Below are 16,818 nucleotides of genomic sequence, written 5' to 3'. Positions count from 1 at the left end.
TTGAATTGACAAGGATTTCTGGGGAGCGTCGATATATCGATGATCATTTTTTAGGTATATACCTATGTCAAGATATATATATTTGGTGTCCGAGTTTGTGGGCAAGTATATATATTTGGCATGAAGAAACGAGAATGTGAGCAACGAGTTGAGAGCGAATATATATCTCATCATCCGGCCTATCATTGCGAATACCTCAATGAATCTTGAAGAGGAATAGAAATACCTACCATTTCCCCATCATGTAGTTCGGCCTTGAGGCTAGGGTCATAATCGTGAAAGAAGCTTCTCTTCATTTACAAGTCCAGCGACACAAACAAAGCAAAAAAGATCCTGGGTAGACTAACCCTCAAAAGCCAGCCCAAATCTCAGTCCAAGCGCAATCTCTTATCGATCGAATTATGTCCGAACTTCGTCCTCCATCCTGCAGTAAATCAACTAGGGCTCCACGCTATTTATACGTACCCGCCTCGGACAAACGGAAGCACCAGGGCTGCACTCCAACATCCTTCTATCCGCCCAGCCCAATCCACCCGCCTCCGAGTCACATCCGTCACCCACCACCTACTTTATCGCCGCAACCTGACAGGCAGCCCCATGCGATCTTGGAGACCTGGAGAGCTTGTGTGGACCTTGAGATCTCGATCTTAAGTTTAAGCTTATTTGGACGCTTGTATTCTGGTTACGTGTATTGGTGTATGGTACTTTTGTATGAGTGTTACGAGGCATACTTCACTTTACTTTCAGATTACTTTTGTGATGACTATTAACATACCTAGATTTAGATGGCACTTGTAAGCGTAGTGCTACTATTACTATTTATCAGTCGAGCTCTCTTCTCGTCTGACCTCAAAGAATATAAATATGCTCAAATCCATTAATCTCACTTCGCGGAGTAACACTCCGACTCTCACTCAGGACGAGGCGGATATCTTCCCCGTCGTACTCATCAAGATAAACAAAAGACAACGAACCATCTACCCCACTCTATCATCAGACTTCAAATCCTTGAAGCTTCCTCAGAATGCCTAACGGGGAAAAGAACCCCGAACTCGAGATCCGCTGTATCCTCTGCGCCGCATGCATCCCCACAACTAAAGACACCGGCCTGCGAGGCCGCCAAAGCTGGACAACCCTTGGAAAACGAGCCGACGGCAACAGGAGATCTGTGACTGTGCCAGCGGCAGAAGTGGAAGAAATGGCATTCGACAGTCGGACTCGGTGGGCTTCTTATTACAGGACGAGTAGGTGCAATTCTTGACCTATGCTTCCTTAGATGGCCTAATCGCGTCGTGACTAATTGATTTAGTTCTCGCGGAGCCAGAATCGGACAACGTCTTCCTCTCGGGAATAGCATACGGGTCGCGCAGCAGATTTCTCCCTCGCCCTGTCCCGATCAATCCGCTTCGAGCCCGGTTGCATAATGCTAGGGGACAAGTTGAGGACCGCTGGAATGTCACGTATGCCATGGCAGATATACTAGGAACAGATCAAAACGGAGACGTTGAAAAGCGCACCGGGTACCCCGTCCATCTGGACTGCTGGAAGCTCGCAGGCCGGGTCCTAGGGCAAGACAGACTCCAAGGGAGCCAGAACCTGCGCACATTCATACAAGCCGCTGAGTCTTTCTGGAGGCAGGAGAAAAACAGACCAGGATGGCACCTCGATTTCAAATCCGTGCATGCTGTCGGGAGCAATTGGGAGATGTATGGGTGCTTCGAGCAGGGACCTGTTTGGGGCGATAAACGGCACGACGAGATCCCGGCTGCCCAGCTTTCTGGGCCATTCTATGGGTACAGAACGAAATTCGGCATCGGCATCTGGCATATGCAGGGGAGTCCGTTCTGGATACACGAGATCCAGGAACTGATCAAGCGGGCTACCAAGGAACCCGTTCCTGAGCCCGGAATTCAAAAGCAAGGTGGCAAACAATCGAGAAAGAAGAAGAAGGAGAGAACTGTGACAATGGCCTCCCCGAATGTCAATGTGCCATTGGATATCGCGCTCGAAATCATTGAGGTGATATACCGTAGTGATTCACCGCCTCAAGAAAAGATCGATGATTTTGATAACTTGATTCAAGCATTTCAGTGGAAGATACCGGCTGTCTGTTGGGCCGGACGATGTAACCCAGATCTTGTTTTCGAGATAGCCGACTTAGCTGCTTCTACAAGTGCACACTCTATTAACTGGGCGAAGCTGTGTCTTGAATTTGAGCAATTGGCTGTTGATCCGCATTGGTTTTGCCGAAGTGGACTGAATTATCGAAAAAGGGTCTTGAAGGTGTTGCGGGGGATCAAGGAAGGAATTGAGGGAAGTGACAATGCAAACACAACTTAGCTTGGGCCGCACTCACCTATGAAAATATCCGGGAATCTGGAGATGTTCTTAGATAGTTATTGGAAAATAGGTTCTATTGTGTTTCTAAGAGCAATAAAGTCCGTACAAGGAGATATCATCTTTGTCAATCGTCTTTACCTTGAATTTAGAGAAAAGAGACCAAACTGATAAGAAATGCAGAAAACCGTCATGCCGTGCGTTGAGAATAAATTTCGTGTAGAATTAAATTATGTAGATCAGAAAACGCCCCTCTTTTTGTTTACGCAGAACCGAACTCCTTGATATCAGTTTGCTTGCCCTGAAGAGCAAGAGGAACAATACCACTGACGTGCATCTCAGGACCATAGACGTGCATGTTGAGGCCAAGCTCCTCACCAACAGCCTTGATGTTCTTGAGACCCTCCTGGTAGTTGGGACCGGCACGACGGACCCAGATCTGGACCTTGTGCTCGTTGAGCACAGGGGCGACCTCTCGCAGAGCGCGGATAACACCCTTGAAAGTGGAAGCAACGTTGGTGAAGTTGGCAATACCACCACCAATGAAGAGAACCTTGCCCTCGGGGTGAACGGGGGCACGGAGCATCAGGTCGAAGACAGTGCGGGCGTAGTTGAAGGTCTGGGTCTCGGTGGGAGCACCAGAGTATTCACCGTAGTTGGCGAGCTCGCTGACGAAGCCAGCGGAGGCTATGGCGTCGGCGTAGACGACGGAGGCACCACCACCAGCAACGAGGGTCCAGACACGACCGTTGGGGTTGAGGACAGTGAGCTTGAGAGAGGCACCAGTCTTGGCATCCATGTCGGAGATGAACTTCTCCTCCTTGCTCAGTTCACGACCGAAGGGAGCGGGGAACTCCAGAGGGGGACCAGCGTCAATGTTGACCTTGTCAGAAGTGGCAACAGCAGCGAGGCCAAGGTTGGCGGGGCTACGGGCAACAGCCCACTTGGTACCGCACTCGAACTCAGCAGTCTGGTCAATCTTGGCAGCCAAGTCAAGGAAGTGGACGTCGGCGGAGGTAGCATCGGCGTTGGGGATGACCACAAGAGGGTTAATTTCAAGGTAGGTGAACTGGCAGTCGACGTAGACGGCGTAGAGGCGGGAGATGAAGTCGACAAGGACGTTGTGGACGCCCGAGGGGACCTTGCTGAGGAGAGTGGAAGCGATCTCCTCGTTGGAGGGGTAGTTCTTGAGGTTGACGGGGATAAGAAGCTTCTCGGCCTTAGCATCGACATCACCGACATCGACACCACCCTCGTGAGTGAAGAGGATCCAGTCACCCTAAACAATATTATATTAGTTTTGGGCGTATAGCGAAATTTGAGCGGTGTCAATTCTTACCTCACGGACAGAGTGGATGTTGATGTAGTACTCGGTCTCCTGGGGGTGAGGAACGAAAGGCTCGACAAGGAATTGGCGGAGGACACCAGTAACAGTCTCGACCTTCTGTTCCTTTGTAGCACGAGCCTCAATCCATTCCCTGGCCTCAGCCCAGGTCTTGTTCAGAGCGAGCAGACCGCTCTTGCCTCGTCTCTTGATCAATTGGTCGGGCTTGGCCACGAACTTGGAGCCGGGGACCAACAGCCACGGGTATGTAACCTCCGCCTGGTCGAGAACATCTTTCACGGCAAGGTCGTCGGGGAAGTACAGAGAGGCGAGTCTGGGGGGAGGGTTGTGAGTGCTGGAAGGAGGGAGAGGAGTCGGCTTGATGACGGGGGCGCGGGTGAGGTGGTAGTTGAGGATGGCCTTGCCATCGGCTTCGAGGATTGACTTTGCGGACATTGTGTATGTGTAGGTAGAGGTGGAGGGGAAGGTGGTGGAAGGTAAGAGGACGGTAGAGAGTAAGAGGAGTTAAAAAAGAGTATATGGGAAGCAAGCCCCGATTGACAATTAGGAAGAGTATATGGAGGAGAAAGAGAGGAGGAGTGAGGAAGAGAAGAAGACAGGAAGGGACGTGAGAATAATCTGTCTGCGAGGTCGGCGGAAAAAAAGGCCTTTCAGATGAAGATAAATTATGGTGAAGGGGCTGAGGAGGGGGAAACAAAAAAGGTGTGCTGATGCGGTACCTGGTAACGGAGGCCGTACTGGCGATTCTGATACCGATGGATACCGTTCAGAAGCAGCGCAACAGCAGAGCGGTGGGGTATTAGGCCCCTCGTTGTACGGTCAGCTCCAGCTCTGCGCTGTTGTTGGGCGGGAGGAACTTTTCCTACTGGAGCTTTATCGATACCGAGATAGCGTTGGGGATCGCCCGCTCGGTAATTTTAGTCTCAGTATCCGCCCTACGCTGTAGCCTGAATACCTGTTCCCACCGCAACTGCTGCTCACTCTCCATCCCACGCGTTTTGTTGAGTCTGATAGCTCGACTTGTTGTTGGCAGCAACTTGCATAGCACTAGTAAATTTGAGAATGGGCGGTTGGACTATATCTCGTGGTATATTGGTATGATGTATATCGTGCCTCGGCCAGAGCTTCTGGAAGCTCTATGTGAGGGGCACCAGACCCTGTACACCGAGTCAACTCGGAATATCCATGGATCGCAACTATTTACTACTCTGTTCCCAGTTCTCGGGACAATAATAAAGCTTACGGGATCCCTCTTGTAACTCTAGATGTTTTATGCATAAGTTGATTCTCTAATAATAATGTTCAGTTGTGAGTTCCGGGGGAAGTTCCAGGCGTATCTAATCGTGGACCCAACAAGTCTGGGGTATCCACCAAATGCTGGATTCTTCGATGTAGGCCCGGGCACGATTCAACAACGGCTTTCATGACAGATTCTTCAGGGTAACGGCAAGAACGATCACCATCAAATGACACAATATTTTCTACGTAGGGGTAAGTGACCACTTGCCATTTTTGCCCTCTCGACCGATATAGATTTTCATACTCACGGAGCTGAAGAAGGCTCACACTCCGGTTCCCGAAGCCTGTTCGGTAGTCGATATAGCACTAAATCCCCCGGAGTTGTAGTTTTACCATGCTATCACCAACAACTTTTCCGGTCCAAGCATGTTGCAGTTGAATTTCTCGGCTCCATGGTTATCTAAAAGTCAATTCGTCATTATTGACATAGAACTAAAGCGGAAGCCCGGACTGAAGTCTGAGTTGTCGGTGTATTCTGCATCCCCAACTGCTTGTGGGTGGATCCCGACCCTCATCGTATTGTCACGTACTGTACGGTCTCTGCGGCGGTCGATACGGTACATCTTTTTCTAACATCTCGAGCTCCATAATAATATTCAGTAATCCTCCTCTTAACCCCCCTTCAGCTCCCGATATCGTCCTCTTTTTCTTCATTCTCAAACCTGGCTCCTTTTTGATTCTCTCCTCCCATCTCTCCTTGACCTTTACCTCCCCATCTCTCCCCATCCTCCTCCTCCATCCTCGTCCTTCTCCATCTTGGTTGGAATTATCCTAGCTTTTCCTTCCCCTCCCAAGAACATCTCTCTTCATTAATTCCTTAATAATTTCTACTCTTCCTCTTTCTTCTTGACGAAACTTTGTTGACAGGTATGTCTTGCATGCTATGCAACCAAATTGTTACCCCTACTGACTTCAATTGCTTCGACAGACCACCACCCACCATGCCTGCCGCTCCTCTGGTCAGCACCGCCAACGGTGCCAACGCCAACGACAACATCACCCGCTTCGAGCCCCCCAGCCGAGTCCGCTCTCCCTTCGCCGATGCCCTCTTCCACAACAAGACAAGATGTTTCGTATACGGCATGCAGCCCAGAGCTGTCCAGGGTATGCTGGACTTTGACTTCATCTGCAAGCGCACCACTCCCTCCGTTGCGGGTATCATCTACACATTCGGCGGTCAGTTCGTCAGCAAGATGTAAGTCAACCAGCCAAGCCGTAGCGAGGACAGCAGCTAACAATAAACTTTCAGGTACTGGGGAACCAGCGAGACCCTCCTCCCTGTCTACCAGGACACCGCTAAGGCCATGGCCAAGCACCCCGACGTCGACACCGTCGTCAACTTCGCCTCTTCCCGTTCCGTCTACAGCTCTACTATGGAGCTGATGCAGTTCCCCCAGATCAAGTCCATTGCCATCATTGCAGAGGGTGTTCCTGAGCGTGTACGTTTTTCCTGCGAGTAGTTCAATTGGGTGTTCATAGTGCTAATCTTCTTTTCAGCGTGCTCGTGAGATCTTGGTCGCTGCCAAGGAGAAGGGCATCACTATCATTGGACCTGCTACTGTTGGTGGTATCAAGCCTGGTGCTTACAAGATCGGTAACACTGGTGGTATGATGGACAACATCGTTGCTTCTAAGCTCTACCGCAAGGGTTCCGTTGGTTACGTCTCCAAGTCCGGTGGTATGTCCAACGAACTGAACAACATCGTCTCCCAAAACACCGACGGTGTCTACGAGGGTGTTGCCATTGGCGGTGACCGTTACCCCGGTACTACTTTCATCGATCACCTTCTCCGTTACCAGAATGAGCCTGAGTGCAAGATCCTTGTCTTGCTCGGTGAAGTTGGTGGTGTTGAGGAGTACCGTGTGATTGAGGCCGTCCAGAACGGCACCATCACCAAGCCCATCGTCGCCTGGGCTATCGGTACTTGCGCTAGCATGTTCAAGACTGAGGTTCAGTTCGGTCACGCTGGTGCCTCTGCAAACTCTGACCTTGAGACTGCTGTTGCCAAGAACAAGGCCATGCGTGAGGCTGGTATTTTCGTCCCCGAGACCTTCGAGGACATGCCCTCCGTTCTCAAGAAGGTCTACGATGAGCAGGTCCAGAAGGGTGCTATCACCCCTCGCCCTGAACCGGCTGTGCCTAAGGTCCCCATGGACTACTCTTGGGCTCAGGAGCTTGGTCTCATCCGTAAGCCCGCTGCTTTCATCTCTACCATCTCCGACGACCGTGGTCAGGAGCTTCTGTACGCCGGTATGCCCATCTCCGATGTCTTCAAGGAGGACATTGGTATCGGTGGTGTCATGTCTCTTCTGTGGTTCCGTCGCCGCCTCCCCAGCTTCGCTACCAAGTTCTTGGAGATGGTTCTTATGCTCACCGCCGACCACGGTCCTGCCGTGTCTGGTGCCATGAACACCATCATCACTACCCGTGCTGGCAAGGACCTCATCAGTGCCCTTGTCTCCGGTCTTTTGACCATCGGTTCCCGCTTTGGTGGTGCCCTGGACGGTGCCGCTGAGGAGTTCACCAAGGCTTTCGACAAGGGCATGAGCCCTCGTGACTTCGTCGACACTATGCGCAAGGAGAACAAGCTGAGTATGTACCCGAAGCCCTTCGAATCTGGAATAATTTGCTAACATGTGAATAGTCCCCGGTATCGGTCACCGTATCAAGTCCCGCAACAACCCCGATCTCCGTGTCGAGCTTGTCAAGGACTACGTCAAGAAGCACTTCCCCAGCACCAAGCTGCTCGACTACGCCATCGCCGTCGAGACCGTCACAACCTCCAAGAAGGACAACCTCATCCTCAACGTCGACGGATGCATTGCTGTCTGCTTCGTTGACCTGATGCGCAACTGCGGTGCTTTCTCCGCTGAAGAGTCCGAGGACTACATGAAGATGGGTGTCCTCAACGGTCTCTTCGTCCTTGGTCGCAGCATGGGTCTCATTGCCCACTACCTCGACCAGAAGAGACTCCGCACTGGTCTCTACCGCCACCCCTGGGACGACATCACGTACCTCCTTCCCGCCCTCCAGAAGGGTGGCCAGGAGGGCCGTGTTGAGGTTAACGTATAATTTTAATACCTTTTCTAATTATTACACATTTTCTCTCGTGGAGGGAGCGGGTGTTGGACACAAGCGACCTTCCGGGTTCATAAAATACGTCAGGAGTTATGATGGCCTATGTTATGCATTTCAATTTATTTTATTTTTTTCCACTACCCTGTTAAGTACATTAGATGAGACACGAACGTGGATGATTTATTGCGTCGGTCGACCCTTTCATGCAAGCCAGAGTATGTAAACTTTCCGTAAATTCAAGAGCTCGGCCTCATCATATTCTTTAGTTATGGAAGGAGCGACCAGCGAGTATTACTGATCGTACCTGCCCTGAGCACAGGTCACCTGGTCTCGTTTATACGGCAGGTACCTTTCCCGCAGAGTCGTACCTTTACGAGTTCAGAACTTCCCGCCGGACATACCGGAGCTGCAGAGTGGTCAGTATAGAGTTGTGGCGGTGCGCGCCTAAATAAGCGCCAAAGGTACACTGGAATTTTAGTATCTAATAATAAACCAAAGGATATGCAGCCCTGCAGGGACCAATAAGCCGATTGATCCCCGGCCTCCGCAGTCGTATAAAGATCAACACCCCGCAGCGGAATAAGCTCGTGCCACCCCAGTCTCCATGCTCCGATCTCCACTGACTCGACATGACAGACGCCACAGAAAAAGTATGGGCATCTACCGAGCCCTGCACGGCCTGCAATTGGACCCCTGAGCTGCAGAGTCAATGTCACTATGAAAGCCACGTGAGGCTCTTCTACGGCGCCTCGACGCGCGGGATTTGGTCGATTGGCTCGGACGTGATATTGAAAGAGAGACCAAGTGAGGGTCCCAAGGCTGAGGTTAGAACATTGAAGTATCTCGCCAGACATGCTTCTGGTATCCCTGTTCCACGAGCCATTCGGGACTGGGTTGATTCTAAGAACCGCTACTTTGTTATGACTGAACGGATACAAGAACAGACGCTTGAAGAGGCCTGGTCTTCACTATCGATTGAAAAGAAGACTGCTATTGCAGACCAGTTGGTCGATGTCCGACAACAACTACGAGCTTTAACATCACCGGCTATACAAGATGTTGATGGCGAGCCCTGTGTCCCAGCCCTGCTCATCCCCGCTAAGGAACCCATGAGCCTCTTCCACTCAGATGCTGAGCTCTGGGACGCCATAAATCTCCATCTCCAGAAGCTCAACGTCCCACCAAAGGCTTCAGACAGCCTCAGAGCTCGTTTCCCGAAATGTAAACCTTATGTCCTCACTCACTGCGATTTGAACCTCGACAACGTTATTGTCAAAGACGGCAAGCTGGCTGGGATACTAGACTGGGAGTTCGCTGCTTTCAACCCAATCTGGTACGAGTATGTCTCTGCTTCGTGGGGGTGGACGGAGGAAGATTATGAGTGGAAGAAGTTGCTCCAGGGGAGGATGAGGCAGTCCAATGACGGGTATGAGGAGGCGGAGGAGTTCTGGCGGGATCTGCGCAAGATGAAGACGTACCCAAATCTGGATGAAAAAGGGAAGGAAGTTTCGGAGAGTCTGTTAGAAGGTAAGAAATATATTTGAATTCTAGTTCATCTTCGAAAAGCTGTGGTCCCGAACCCGAAAGGTGACAAAAGCCCTAGACTGGATGGACGGAGAGCAGGAACCACGCCATGTCGGTCCATTCCGCCTCCCACAGGGTCTTGCGTGTACGATCCCATCGATAAAACTCATGTCTGCCCCCATCCCTAACACGAGCCCAATAGCACAGAAGACCACGCGTACCATATCCTCGTATTCCTGCTGCCTAAGTCCAACAGCGACATTATCCCACCGCATATGGATCTGGAAAGGCATGCCCCCTCACGGCCACGCCATCACCACCAGCGCTCGATACCACCGTGCCTAAGGACACACGTACACCTCGTAAAGGCATTCCCTTGGTGAACCCATTCTTTCCCATGGGTGGTCCACTCACAACACCTGAAAACCGCACAAGCAGCCTCGAGATTCCTTCTTGCCCTTGTGACACGAAGATCATGGCCCCAAAGATTTTAAAACCTTACGCGTGCGGCGCAGGGCCTACGTTTGTTACTACCGGTGGGTGGTCCAATGGGCTGGGTTTCTGCGTATGCGTATGTAGGTAGCATAGCCACCATCCGGGGACTGCCGAACTAGACTAGATAGCGACCAACAACAGGGCGCTTTATTCCGTCAACAGCGAAGAGTCCGTCCCTTGGAAAAGGACTATGATAGGCGTGTAAGCTCAAAACTCAAGTGACAAAGAGATCGCGGCGCTAATTGAAGACTATGTCTTAGTGCGACGGAAATAGATGATCGTCGGGTTATGGGAGGATACAGAGTAGACTGATGGTTCGTTCTTCTTTTCTTTAGCTGTAAAGGATTGATGAATTGCAACACGCGACTGCGGTGTATTGCAGTGGAAGATAGGGCTAGTCGCTTTGAGGAAGGTCGTTGTGAAGAGGCTGAAAGTACGTCTGGGCTATAGAAGAGCAGGACCGAGTAAGCCAATTTTTTGAATTATAAATACATCCAGAGCTCTTTATTTACATTTTCAACAACAGCCTCAAAATTAAGATCAAGACAAGAAGGGACTACAAAGAACTCGAAGCATTTCTTCCCAATCCGGACCAGCTATTGGCTTCTTATTCATCTTGGTTGTCGATAAAGTGAGAACTCAGACAAGACACCCTACACCTCCACATACAACCATAACACTGACTTGACAGTAGCTATCCAGTCCTATCTTGACAAGTCCCAAGCAATACCAATACCAATGGCCCCAGACCAATCCCAACCCAACAACCCTCCAAGACCAGAAACCGATTACGAACGATGGCTCCGCGAGCAAGACAAGAACTACGAGCTGCAGGAAGACCCGGTATACGACCCAAACAGCCAGAAGCAACAGGACACCGAGAATAACGAAGGCGGACCCAACTCTCATGGAACGATGATATATCCTCCTGCATCCATACAACATCAGACACCGTCTGCAGGCCATGAAGGGCCAAAGCTACTGGGGTTTGAGAGCTATTCGGCAGGATCCAAGTTCTTATTCTCAGTCCTGCTTGTCTTGGTTATTGTTCGATCGGTCAGGTCGTTTCGGAGGCGTACCCGGCCGGCGACAACACATGAGAAGGCATAGTACCTGGAGCTTGGCCACGTCTCGGTACTGCTTCTCCTGGTTTGGTGAGCGGGACTGTGTCTGGAGACATGCCGGGGAATTGAGAACCATAGAAGGACTTCGCTGGACAGACTCAATGCCCAAGAGCATAAGTAGCGATGCTTTCAAAGTATACGTCTAACTGGCTGAACGGCCCTGTACAGTTGCCAAGGATGCTTTGATCTGTGCAAGGCCGCCATATGCATGTAAGCAGATTTTCATGCTGCTTGAATCAGAAATAGGAAATGAATCTCCGTTGTATGTATATATTTGTCGATGACGGCGCGAAACAGTCGGCTGCAATTCCACGAGCCCGTAGACAAAAGAAAGTCCCATAGATTGAATAGACAAGACATGAAGACGCCAGGACCTTAAAATCCCAAGAACTCGAAGCTTATCGTAAACAATTGTACAAGAGGCTTAACCAAAACGCTTATAGACGCCACTCCACCGCGGCCCTCGGCCCCATGCCTCGGCGGATCGGTGGACCGTCTTATCGGAACCCAAATCAACAACCAACAAAAATTTAAGCTCCAGCACGCCATCAATCATCAAAGCTTCAAGCGACCTCATACACACTCCTATATACCCCAATTTCACTTGCGACTCGATAAGTCTCCCCTCTAAACAGGGAACCTCCACAAAATGGTCCGCGTCAAACATCGCTACCTCCTCCTCGAAATCCTCTATCCCGACCCGACCTCCGCGCCCTTCTCAACAAACAAGAATCGGAATAATGCCCAGCAATCGCAGTTGCAAATCCACGCGCCTACATCCGACGCTCTAACGCCGTCTCTCCTCGCGAAAATGGTCCGCGATGAAGTCGCGGATTTATTTGGTGATTGGGGCGTTGGGAGGCTGGGTGGTGTTGGGGCGGGGGGTGTTAGTGGTATGCTTGCTTGTTTTTCCTCTCTCTTTCCATTCAATTGATAAAATAAGCCCGATGCTGACTTTGAAATCTGTGTCGAATAGTGAAATATCTCTCACCCGCAACATCAACAGCTATTATCCGCTGCCCGCGCGCGTCATACCGCCTTGTCTGGACGGCTCTCACGTATATGACCCGCGTTCCGGAGATAAGTGAGGGGAAGACGAAGCGCGTTGATCTAGCGAATTTGAGTCGGCCTTGTGTGTTTCGCGTTGTGAGGGTTTCGGGGACGATACGGAAGGCTGAGGAGGAGGCTGTTCGGCGTGCGAGAAGGGAGATTGTGCGGTTGAGGGGGGCGGAGGAGGTTGGTGTTCTTGGAGGTCTAGTTGGTGGGTTGGAGAGGGCTGCTGAACGGGGTTCTGAGATGGGTGTTGGTGTGGATGTGAGTGATGTGGATATGGTTGATAGTGATGGGGAGGATTGATGTGGGAGTTTGGGACCTTGCTCGTGATTCTTGTTGTACATTATATATATATATTCGTTAGAGATACCCTATTTTACAGTTCATTTATTTTCATTATATCATTATTGAGGATTCTTACGTATGACTTTTACACCGCCGTCTGGTATACGCGCATGAGGGCCAAAGTCATCGTCGTCATCGTCATCATCACCGGCTCGTCCAGTCGCAGCTTGCTGATGTTTCTTGGCTTCTTCTTCTAGTCGCTTCATCTCTTCCTCCATCTGCCTCCGTTCCATCTCATCATATTCATCCTTCACATCGATCCACCGCTCCTGCACATCCCGGATATCCATCTGCCCCATCCCCTCTCTCACAGCCATCTGCCAGACCGAATCATTTGCACCCTCAGCCGGTCCAAACACATACCCACTTGCGCGGTCAATGACCCTCAGCAAATTCATCATGCTCTTTTTATCCTCGACAGCAAGTGTTTCGAACCCCACGAGTCCGAACTCTTCGATTAAATCGATGATGGCGTTGTTAAGCGGCCCAAATTTCTCGTGAGAGAGGCGGGATGATTCGGCGTCGAGGTGGGGGAGAAGGTATGTGAGGTCTTGGACCTCTGTGTAGAAGTCGAGATTGAAAGGAAGCGGGGTGTAATTGGATAAATTGTCCATCTTCGTGAGGACATTGAGGTGTGGGAGGTCCATTTGGAGCATGGCGCGGAGGCACAGGATGAGGGAGGAAATGTACATTGATGGGAGAGTGAGATTGTAGGAGTCGATCAGGTGCAATACTATGAGCTAGGGTCCAGTTAGCTAGATTTATACCCGTTGAGATGCATGAAGACGCACTCTATATCCGGCCTTCTGAATCTTAAAGAAGATATTCCGTAACGACGAATGATGTGTGAAGATTTCTACCTGCCCGGGACAGTCGAATATAATATAATCATCTATATCCAAGCAAAGCCTATTAGCCTACGATCGAATATCAAACTCAACGAAGCACATATCAGCGCATACCTCCAAGAGCCTTCAACCCCTCCTCTAGCCAGTCAAAGTTCTCTTCCAGCTCCTCAAGAGCATACAAAACACCACCATTCGGCCCAAGCTGGTCCTCACTCATGATTTCCTCCAGCGTGACAAGATCGCGCACGTCCAGCGCACACGGATAAGAAGTCTTGTCATTTGCGGGGTCGAGGTTCACGATTGAGCATTTGCGCCCAATGGCTCCGAGAAACTGGTGCATTCCATTGCAGTACGTTGACTTCCCGGCACCCGGCGGGCCTATTACTAGTTGCGCGAACGGCATTTCGAGTCTGATAAAAGTATAAACGAGCAAGTGAGTGATTCGGAGAAAAAAGTTGAGCCCGTCGCGATGGCGGGGAGATAATGAAGGCGGCAGACGGCGGCAGAATCTAGCAAGGAAGAGCCGCATTGTCCATCACCAGGCCGACCGCCGAAAGCTTCATTGCTCAGTATACAGCGATTGCGTACAATCCAGAACTCAGAATGACATCGAGTAAGTAACTATGCGCTAAGGGCGAAGAAAAAATGCTGATATTCTCTCAGATCAATTCACAATCGCGTCCCCGCCAACAGATGCCATTTCCGCGCTCAAGTTCTCGCCCGCTCCTGATTCGACGCGATTCGTTGTATCGTCATGGGATAAAAATGTCTATGTCTACGACTTGCGAGATGAGAACGGGGCTACTGGAGAAGGAAAATTACTACAGAAGTTCGAGCACCGCGCGCCAGTACTAGACGTATGTTTTGGCGCAACAGAGGACGAGATCTACACAGCCGGACTGGACTGGGATGTTAAGAGGTGAGTGCGCCTCTTGCTTGCGATGCTACGTCGCAGATGTATCTTGTGGCTAACAGGGTGTTTTAAGAATCGACATAGCCTCATCCACACAAACCGTCCTAAGCAGCCACGAAGCCGGCGTCCGCAGCGTCGTCTACAGCAAAGAGCACAACATGGTCATATCCGCCTCGTGGGACAACACATTACACGTGCACCGCGTCGGCGAAATCGAAGCAGACACGACATACTCTACAATTCCGCTCCCCTCAAAGCCCTTCTCCATGTCCCTCACAGCAACGAAGCTAGTCGTCGGCATGGCCTCGCGAACCCTCCACATCTACGACCTCAAATCGCTATCCCTTCTATCTGCCGAATCCGGTTCGGAACCAGGAACCAAGGTCGAGGTTGAGCCCTGGCAGCGCCGTGAGAGCAGTCTGAAGTTCATGACGCGGTGCGTCGCTTGTATGCCTGATGATGCGGGGTACGCTTCATCTAGCATTGAGGGCCGTGTTGCGGTTGAGTGGTTCGATCCGTCAGCGGAGTCGCAGGCTAGGAAGTACGCTTTCAAGTGTCATAGACAGGTAGCGGATGATGTTGATGTCGTGTACCCGGTCAATTCGCTAGCGTTCCATCCTGTGCATGGGACGTTTGCGTCTGGTGGCGGAGACGGGGTTGTTGCGCTTTGGGATGGAATTGCGAAGAGGCGCATCAGGCAGTATCAGAAGTACCCGTCTAGTGTGGCGGCTGTAGGATTTAGCTCTAGTGGGAAGTATCTTGCTATCGCTATTAGTCCTGGGTATGAGGATGGGAAGGATGATGTTGTTGAGGGGACTGTCAAGATTTTTGTGCGTGAGCTTGGAGAGACGGAAGCAAAAGGAAAGGGTGCTAAATAAAGTGGAATATAAACATAATTAACCCTTACGAACGTGACATCCCAAGAAGAATAATGAAGTTTTCAATTAAGTACACCGAAATTCCTATGGTGTGTATCGCTGCTTCAAAACGACTTCAGTCTATCGAAACATCTAGTCATCAGTCATATCTACTTCATCACCGCTATATGATCATTATATCTTTCCGTTGAGACATTCAGAGAGGTGCCTTGCGGACCTGCACAGAGCCGTCAGGCATGCCAAAGTAAGCAGCAACGGGCTTCTGGCCGCCAATGCCGCCGGTCGCCTGGGCCTGCGGACCGGTAATGCCAGAGAAGATACCAACGTCCAAAACACCAGGAATCTGCTTGATAGCCACAGAGAGGGCGTCAACCTCCCAGATACCGCCTTTGCCGGTGCCGTCCTGGCCGGCAGCCACGTCCGCCTTTGTGAGAAGCTGTGGGAAAGGTGCATCAACGATGTAAAAGTCTTGGTCGGTCTTCAGAGGGCCTTCCTTGGACCCGGCCTGCGGGCGAAGTGCGGGCTCAATGGCGCCCAATTGTTTGAGGGCAGTAATGACTCGCTTAGCGGCCATCGGGGCCACTTCAATGGGAATGTATTTCCAGTTTTGGAGAAGGCGAGACTGCAATTTGCGGGAGTCTATACAGGGAAGAAGTAAGCATGTGTATAGAGTAGCACAAGACGAGAGAATAACGAACCGGCAACGCAGATGAATTCCTTGGCTTGTAGCGCAACAATCTTTTCCTGGAAAAGACAGGCACCGCCACCCTTGATCAGGTTGAGCTCATCGTCTACCTCATCGGCGCCGTCAAATGCAATGTCGAGCACCGTGCCTTCCGGGATAGTGTCGAATTCCACCGCCGTCAGACCGGCATTGATGATGAGCTGCTTTGACTGAAAGCCTGTCGGAACGTAGCGCGTAGCAGAGGTATCAATGCCCAGCTCCTTGATGGCCTGGACGACGTAGACGATGGTAGAACCACTGCCAATGCCAACAAACTTGGCGTCCTTGGGGTAGTGGTTGTCAACAGCGGCCTTTCCGGCAGCGCGCTTCGCTGCTTCAACAAGCTCTGCCATCGTGGACTGAAAACGGACGGAAACCGGAGAAATTGAAGATAGAGGAACGCTCAAAGACGTACAAGGCCAAGTATAAGACCAGATGGAACGACAGGAAGTGGACCTGGGCTGGAGACTGTGCAGAAGTAGCTTTAATATAAGGACGAGTCCGGGGGAGAGATGCCCGGTGGGGAGGAACCCCTCCGAAGCGACTTTTTTTCCATGGACCACTCACCAGCGAATGAAGGGGACAATCCGGGGAAGAATTCTCATTGCAATTGGTACAATTCAGGACAGATCCACCTTTAGAGATAGCGTGCGCCTCGATGCGAGCCCAAAGTACATGATCAGCTCTTTATACCAAACAGCAGCGCTACCAGACTCAGAGTCTCAGCGTTGACAGGAGCGATGGTGGGGGGCTGTGGCGTCATAGCCTTGGCGATGGTTTGGTGCCTGAGGACTCCTGAGGAGGCCATTCAGCTTGTGGTCGGATTATCAATGATGCTCGCCCGATGTCCCTCC

The 16,818-nt window shown here is 51.0% G+C and overlaps 8 protein-coding genes across 8 annotated transcripts; 5 read left to right on the top strand and 3 right to left on the bottom strand.

Annotated features, from left to right (window-relative positions):
* Positions 1–1,024: 1,024 nt before the first annotated feature.
* BDV14DRAFT_203503 (uncharacterized protein) lies at positions 1,025–2,340 on the top strand (the record flags this gene model as incomplete). The annotated part of the gene is made up of 2 exons (XM_073774296.1): positions 1,025–1,244; positions 1,310–2,340. 2 exons carry the CDS (start codon positions 1,025–1,027, stop codon positions 2,338–2,340), a joined length of 1,251 nt encoding a protein of 416 aa, XP_073624724.1.
* On the bottom strand, positions 1,852–4,509 carry aclA (putative ATP citrate lyase subunit (Acl)). The gene is made up of 2 exons (XM_073769829.1): positions 3,677–4,509; positions 1,852–3,616 (listed from the first exon to the last, which is right to left on the bottom strand). The coding sequence occupies exons 1-2, from the start codon at positions 4,115–4,117 to the stop codon at positions 2,600–2,602; spliced, it is 1,458 nt and encodes a 485-aa protein (XP_073624723.1). The 5' UTR covers positions 4,118–4,509; the 3' UTR covers positions 1,852–2,599.
* A 1,413-nt stretch (positions 4,510–5,922) lies between these two features.
* On the top strand, positions 5,923–8,054 carry BDV14DRAFT_203501 (putative ATP citrate lyase, subunit 1; the record flags this gene model as incomplete). The annotated part of the gene is made up of 4 exons (XM_073774295.1): positions 5,923–6,176; positions 6,231–6,420; positions 6,479–7,574; positions 7,627–8,054. 4 exons carry the CDS (start codon positions 5,923–5,925, stop codon positions 8,052–8,054), a joined length of 1,968 nt encoding a protein of 655 aa, XP_073624722.1.
* Positions 8,055–8,662: 608 nt separating this feature from the next.
* BDV14DRAFT_210976 (aminoglycoside phosphotransferase family protein) lies at positions 8,663–9,604 on the top strand (the record flags this gene model as incomplete). The annotated part of the gene is made up of 1 exon (XM_073776003.1): positions 8,663–9,604. The coding sequence occupies exon 1, from the start codon at positions 8,690–8,692 to the stop codon at positions 9,602–9,604; it is 915 nt and encodes a 304-aa protein (XP_073624721.1). The 5' UTR covers positions 8,663–8,689.
* Positions 9,605–11,731: 2,127 nt separating this feature from the next.
* On the top strand, positions 11,732–12,610 carry BDV14DRAFT_119797 (Rpp14/Pop5 family protein). Its single transcript, XM_073765875.1, has 2 exons — positions 11,732–12,096; positions 12,180–12,610. Exons 1-2 carry the CDS (start codon positions 11,853–11,855, stop codon positions 12,557–12,559), a joined length of 624 nt encoding a protein of 207 aa, XP_073624720.1. The 5' UTR covers positions 11,732–11,852; the 3' UTR covers positions 12,560–12,610.
* On the bottom strand, positions 12,179–13,876 carry BDV14DRAFT_179882 (GTPase GPN2). The gene is made up of 3 exons (XM_073769828.1): positions 13,564–13,876; positions 13,393–13,493; positions 12,179–13,341 (listed from the first exon to the last, which is right to left on the bottom strand). Exons 1-3 carry the CDS (start codon positions 13,850–13,852, stop codon positions 12,661–12,663), a joined length of 1,071 nt encoding a protein of 356 aa, XP_073624719.1. The 5' UTR covers positions 13,853–13,876; the 3' UTR covers positions 12,179–12,660.
* Positions 13,877–14,012: 136 nt separating this feature from the next.
* Positions 14,013–15,286, top strand: BDV14DRAFT_119785 (WD40 repeat domain-containing protein). Its single transcript, XM_073765874.1, has 3 exons — positions 14,013–14,062; positions 14,113–14,368; positions 14,436–15,286. The coding sequence occupies exons 1-3, from the start codon at positions 14,053–14,055 to the stop codon at positions 15,238–15,240; spliced, it is 1,071 nt and encodes a 356-aa protein (XP_073624718.1). The 5' UTR covers positions 14,013–14,052; the 3' UTR covers positions 15,241–15,286.
* Positions 15,287–15,294: 8 nt separating this feature from the next.
* On the bottom strand, positions 15,295–16,684 carry BDV14DRAFT_179880 (ribose-5-phosphate isomerase RKI1). Its single transcript, XM_073769827.1, has 2 exons — positions 15,939–16,684; positions 15,295–15,879 (listed from the first exon to the last, which is right to left on the bottom strand). The coding sequence occupies exons 1-2, from the start codon at positions 16,315–16,317 to the stop codon at positions 15,437–15,439; spliced, it is 822 nt and encodes a 273-aa protein (XP_073624717.1). The 5' UTR covers positions 16,318–16,684; the 3' UTR covers positions 15,295–15,436.
* Positions 16,685–16,818: the final 134 nt, after the last annotated feature.

Source organism: Aspergillus stella-maris (genome assembly GCF_047715825.1).
Source record: "Aspergillus stella-maris strain CBS 113639 unplaced genomic scaffold BDV14scaffold_60, whole genome shotgun sequence".
Classification (NCBI taxonomy): Eukaryota; Fungi; Ascomycota; class Eurotiomycetes; order Eurotiales; family Aspergillaceae; genus Aspergillus; species Aspergillus stella-maris.
Note: the sequence above shows the minus strand (reverse complement) of the source record. Positions and strands in the feature narration are given on the sequence as shown.

Coding starts and splice junctions, on each gene's coding strand:
- aclA (XM_073769829.1), bottom strand. CDS start 4,117: ATGTCCGCAAAGTCAATCCTCGAAGCCGATGGCAAGGCCATCCTCAAC. Junction 3,617..3,676: donor ACATCCACTCTGTCCGTGAG/GTAAGAATTGAC, acceptor AATATTGTTTAG/GGTGACTGGATCCTCTTCAC.
- BDV14DRAFT_179880 (XM_073769827.1), bottom strand. CDS start 16,317: ATGGCAGAGCTTGTTGAAGCAGCGAAGCGCGCTGCCGGAAAGGCCGCT. Junction 15,880..15,938: donor GGAATTCATCTGCGTTGCCG/GTTCGTTATTCT, acceptor TTCCCTGTATAG/ACTCCCGCAAATTGCAGTCT.
- BDV14DRAFT_179882 (XM_073769828.1), bottom strand. CDS start 13,852: ATGCCGTTCGCGCAACTAGTAATAGGCCCGCCGGGTGCCGGGAAGTCA. Junction 13,494..13,563: donor GGGGTTGAAGGCTCTTGGAG/GTATGCGCTGAT, acceptor GCTTGGATATAG/ATGATTATATTATATTCGAC. Junction 13,342..13,392: donor TTCAGAAGGCCGGATATAGA/GTGCGTCTTCAT, acceptor ACTGGACCCTAG/CTCATAGTATTGCACCTGAT.
- BDV14DRAFT_119797 (XM_073765875.1), top strand. CDS start 11,853: ATGGTCCGCGTCAAACATCGCTACCTCCTCCTCGAAATCCTCTATCCC. Junction 12,097..12,179: donor TGGGGCGGGGGGTGTTAGTG/GTATGCTTGCTT, acceptor TGTGTCGAATAG/TGAAATATCTCTCACCCGCA.
- BDV14DRAFT_119785 (XM_073765874.1), top strand. Junction 14,369..14,435: donor CTGGACTGGGATGTTAAGAG/GTGAGTGCGCCT, acceptor GGGTGTTTTAAG/AATCGACATAGCCTCATCCA.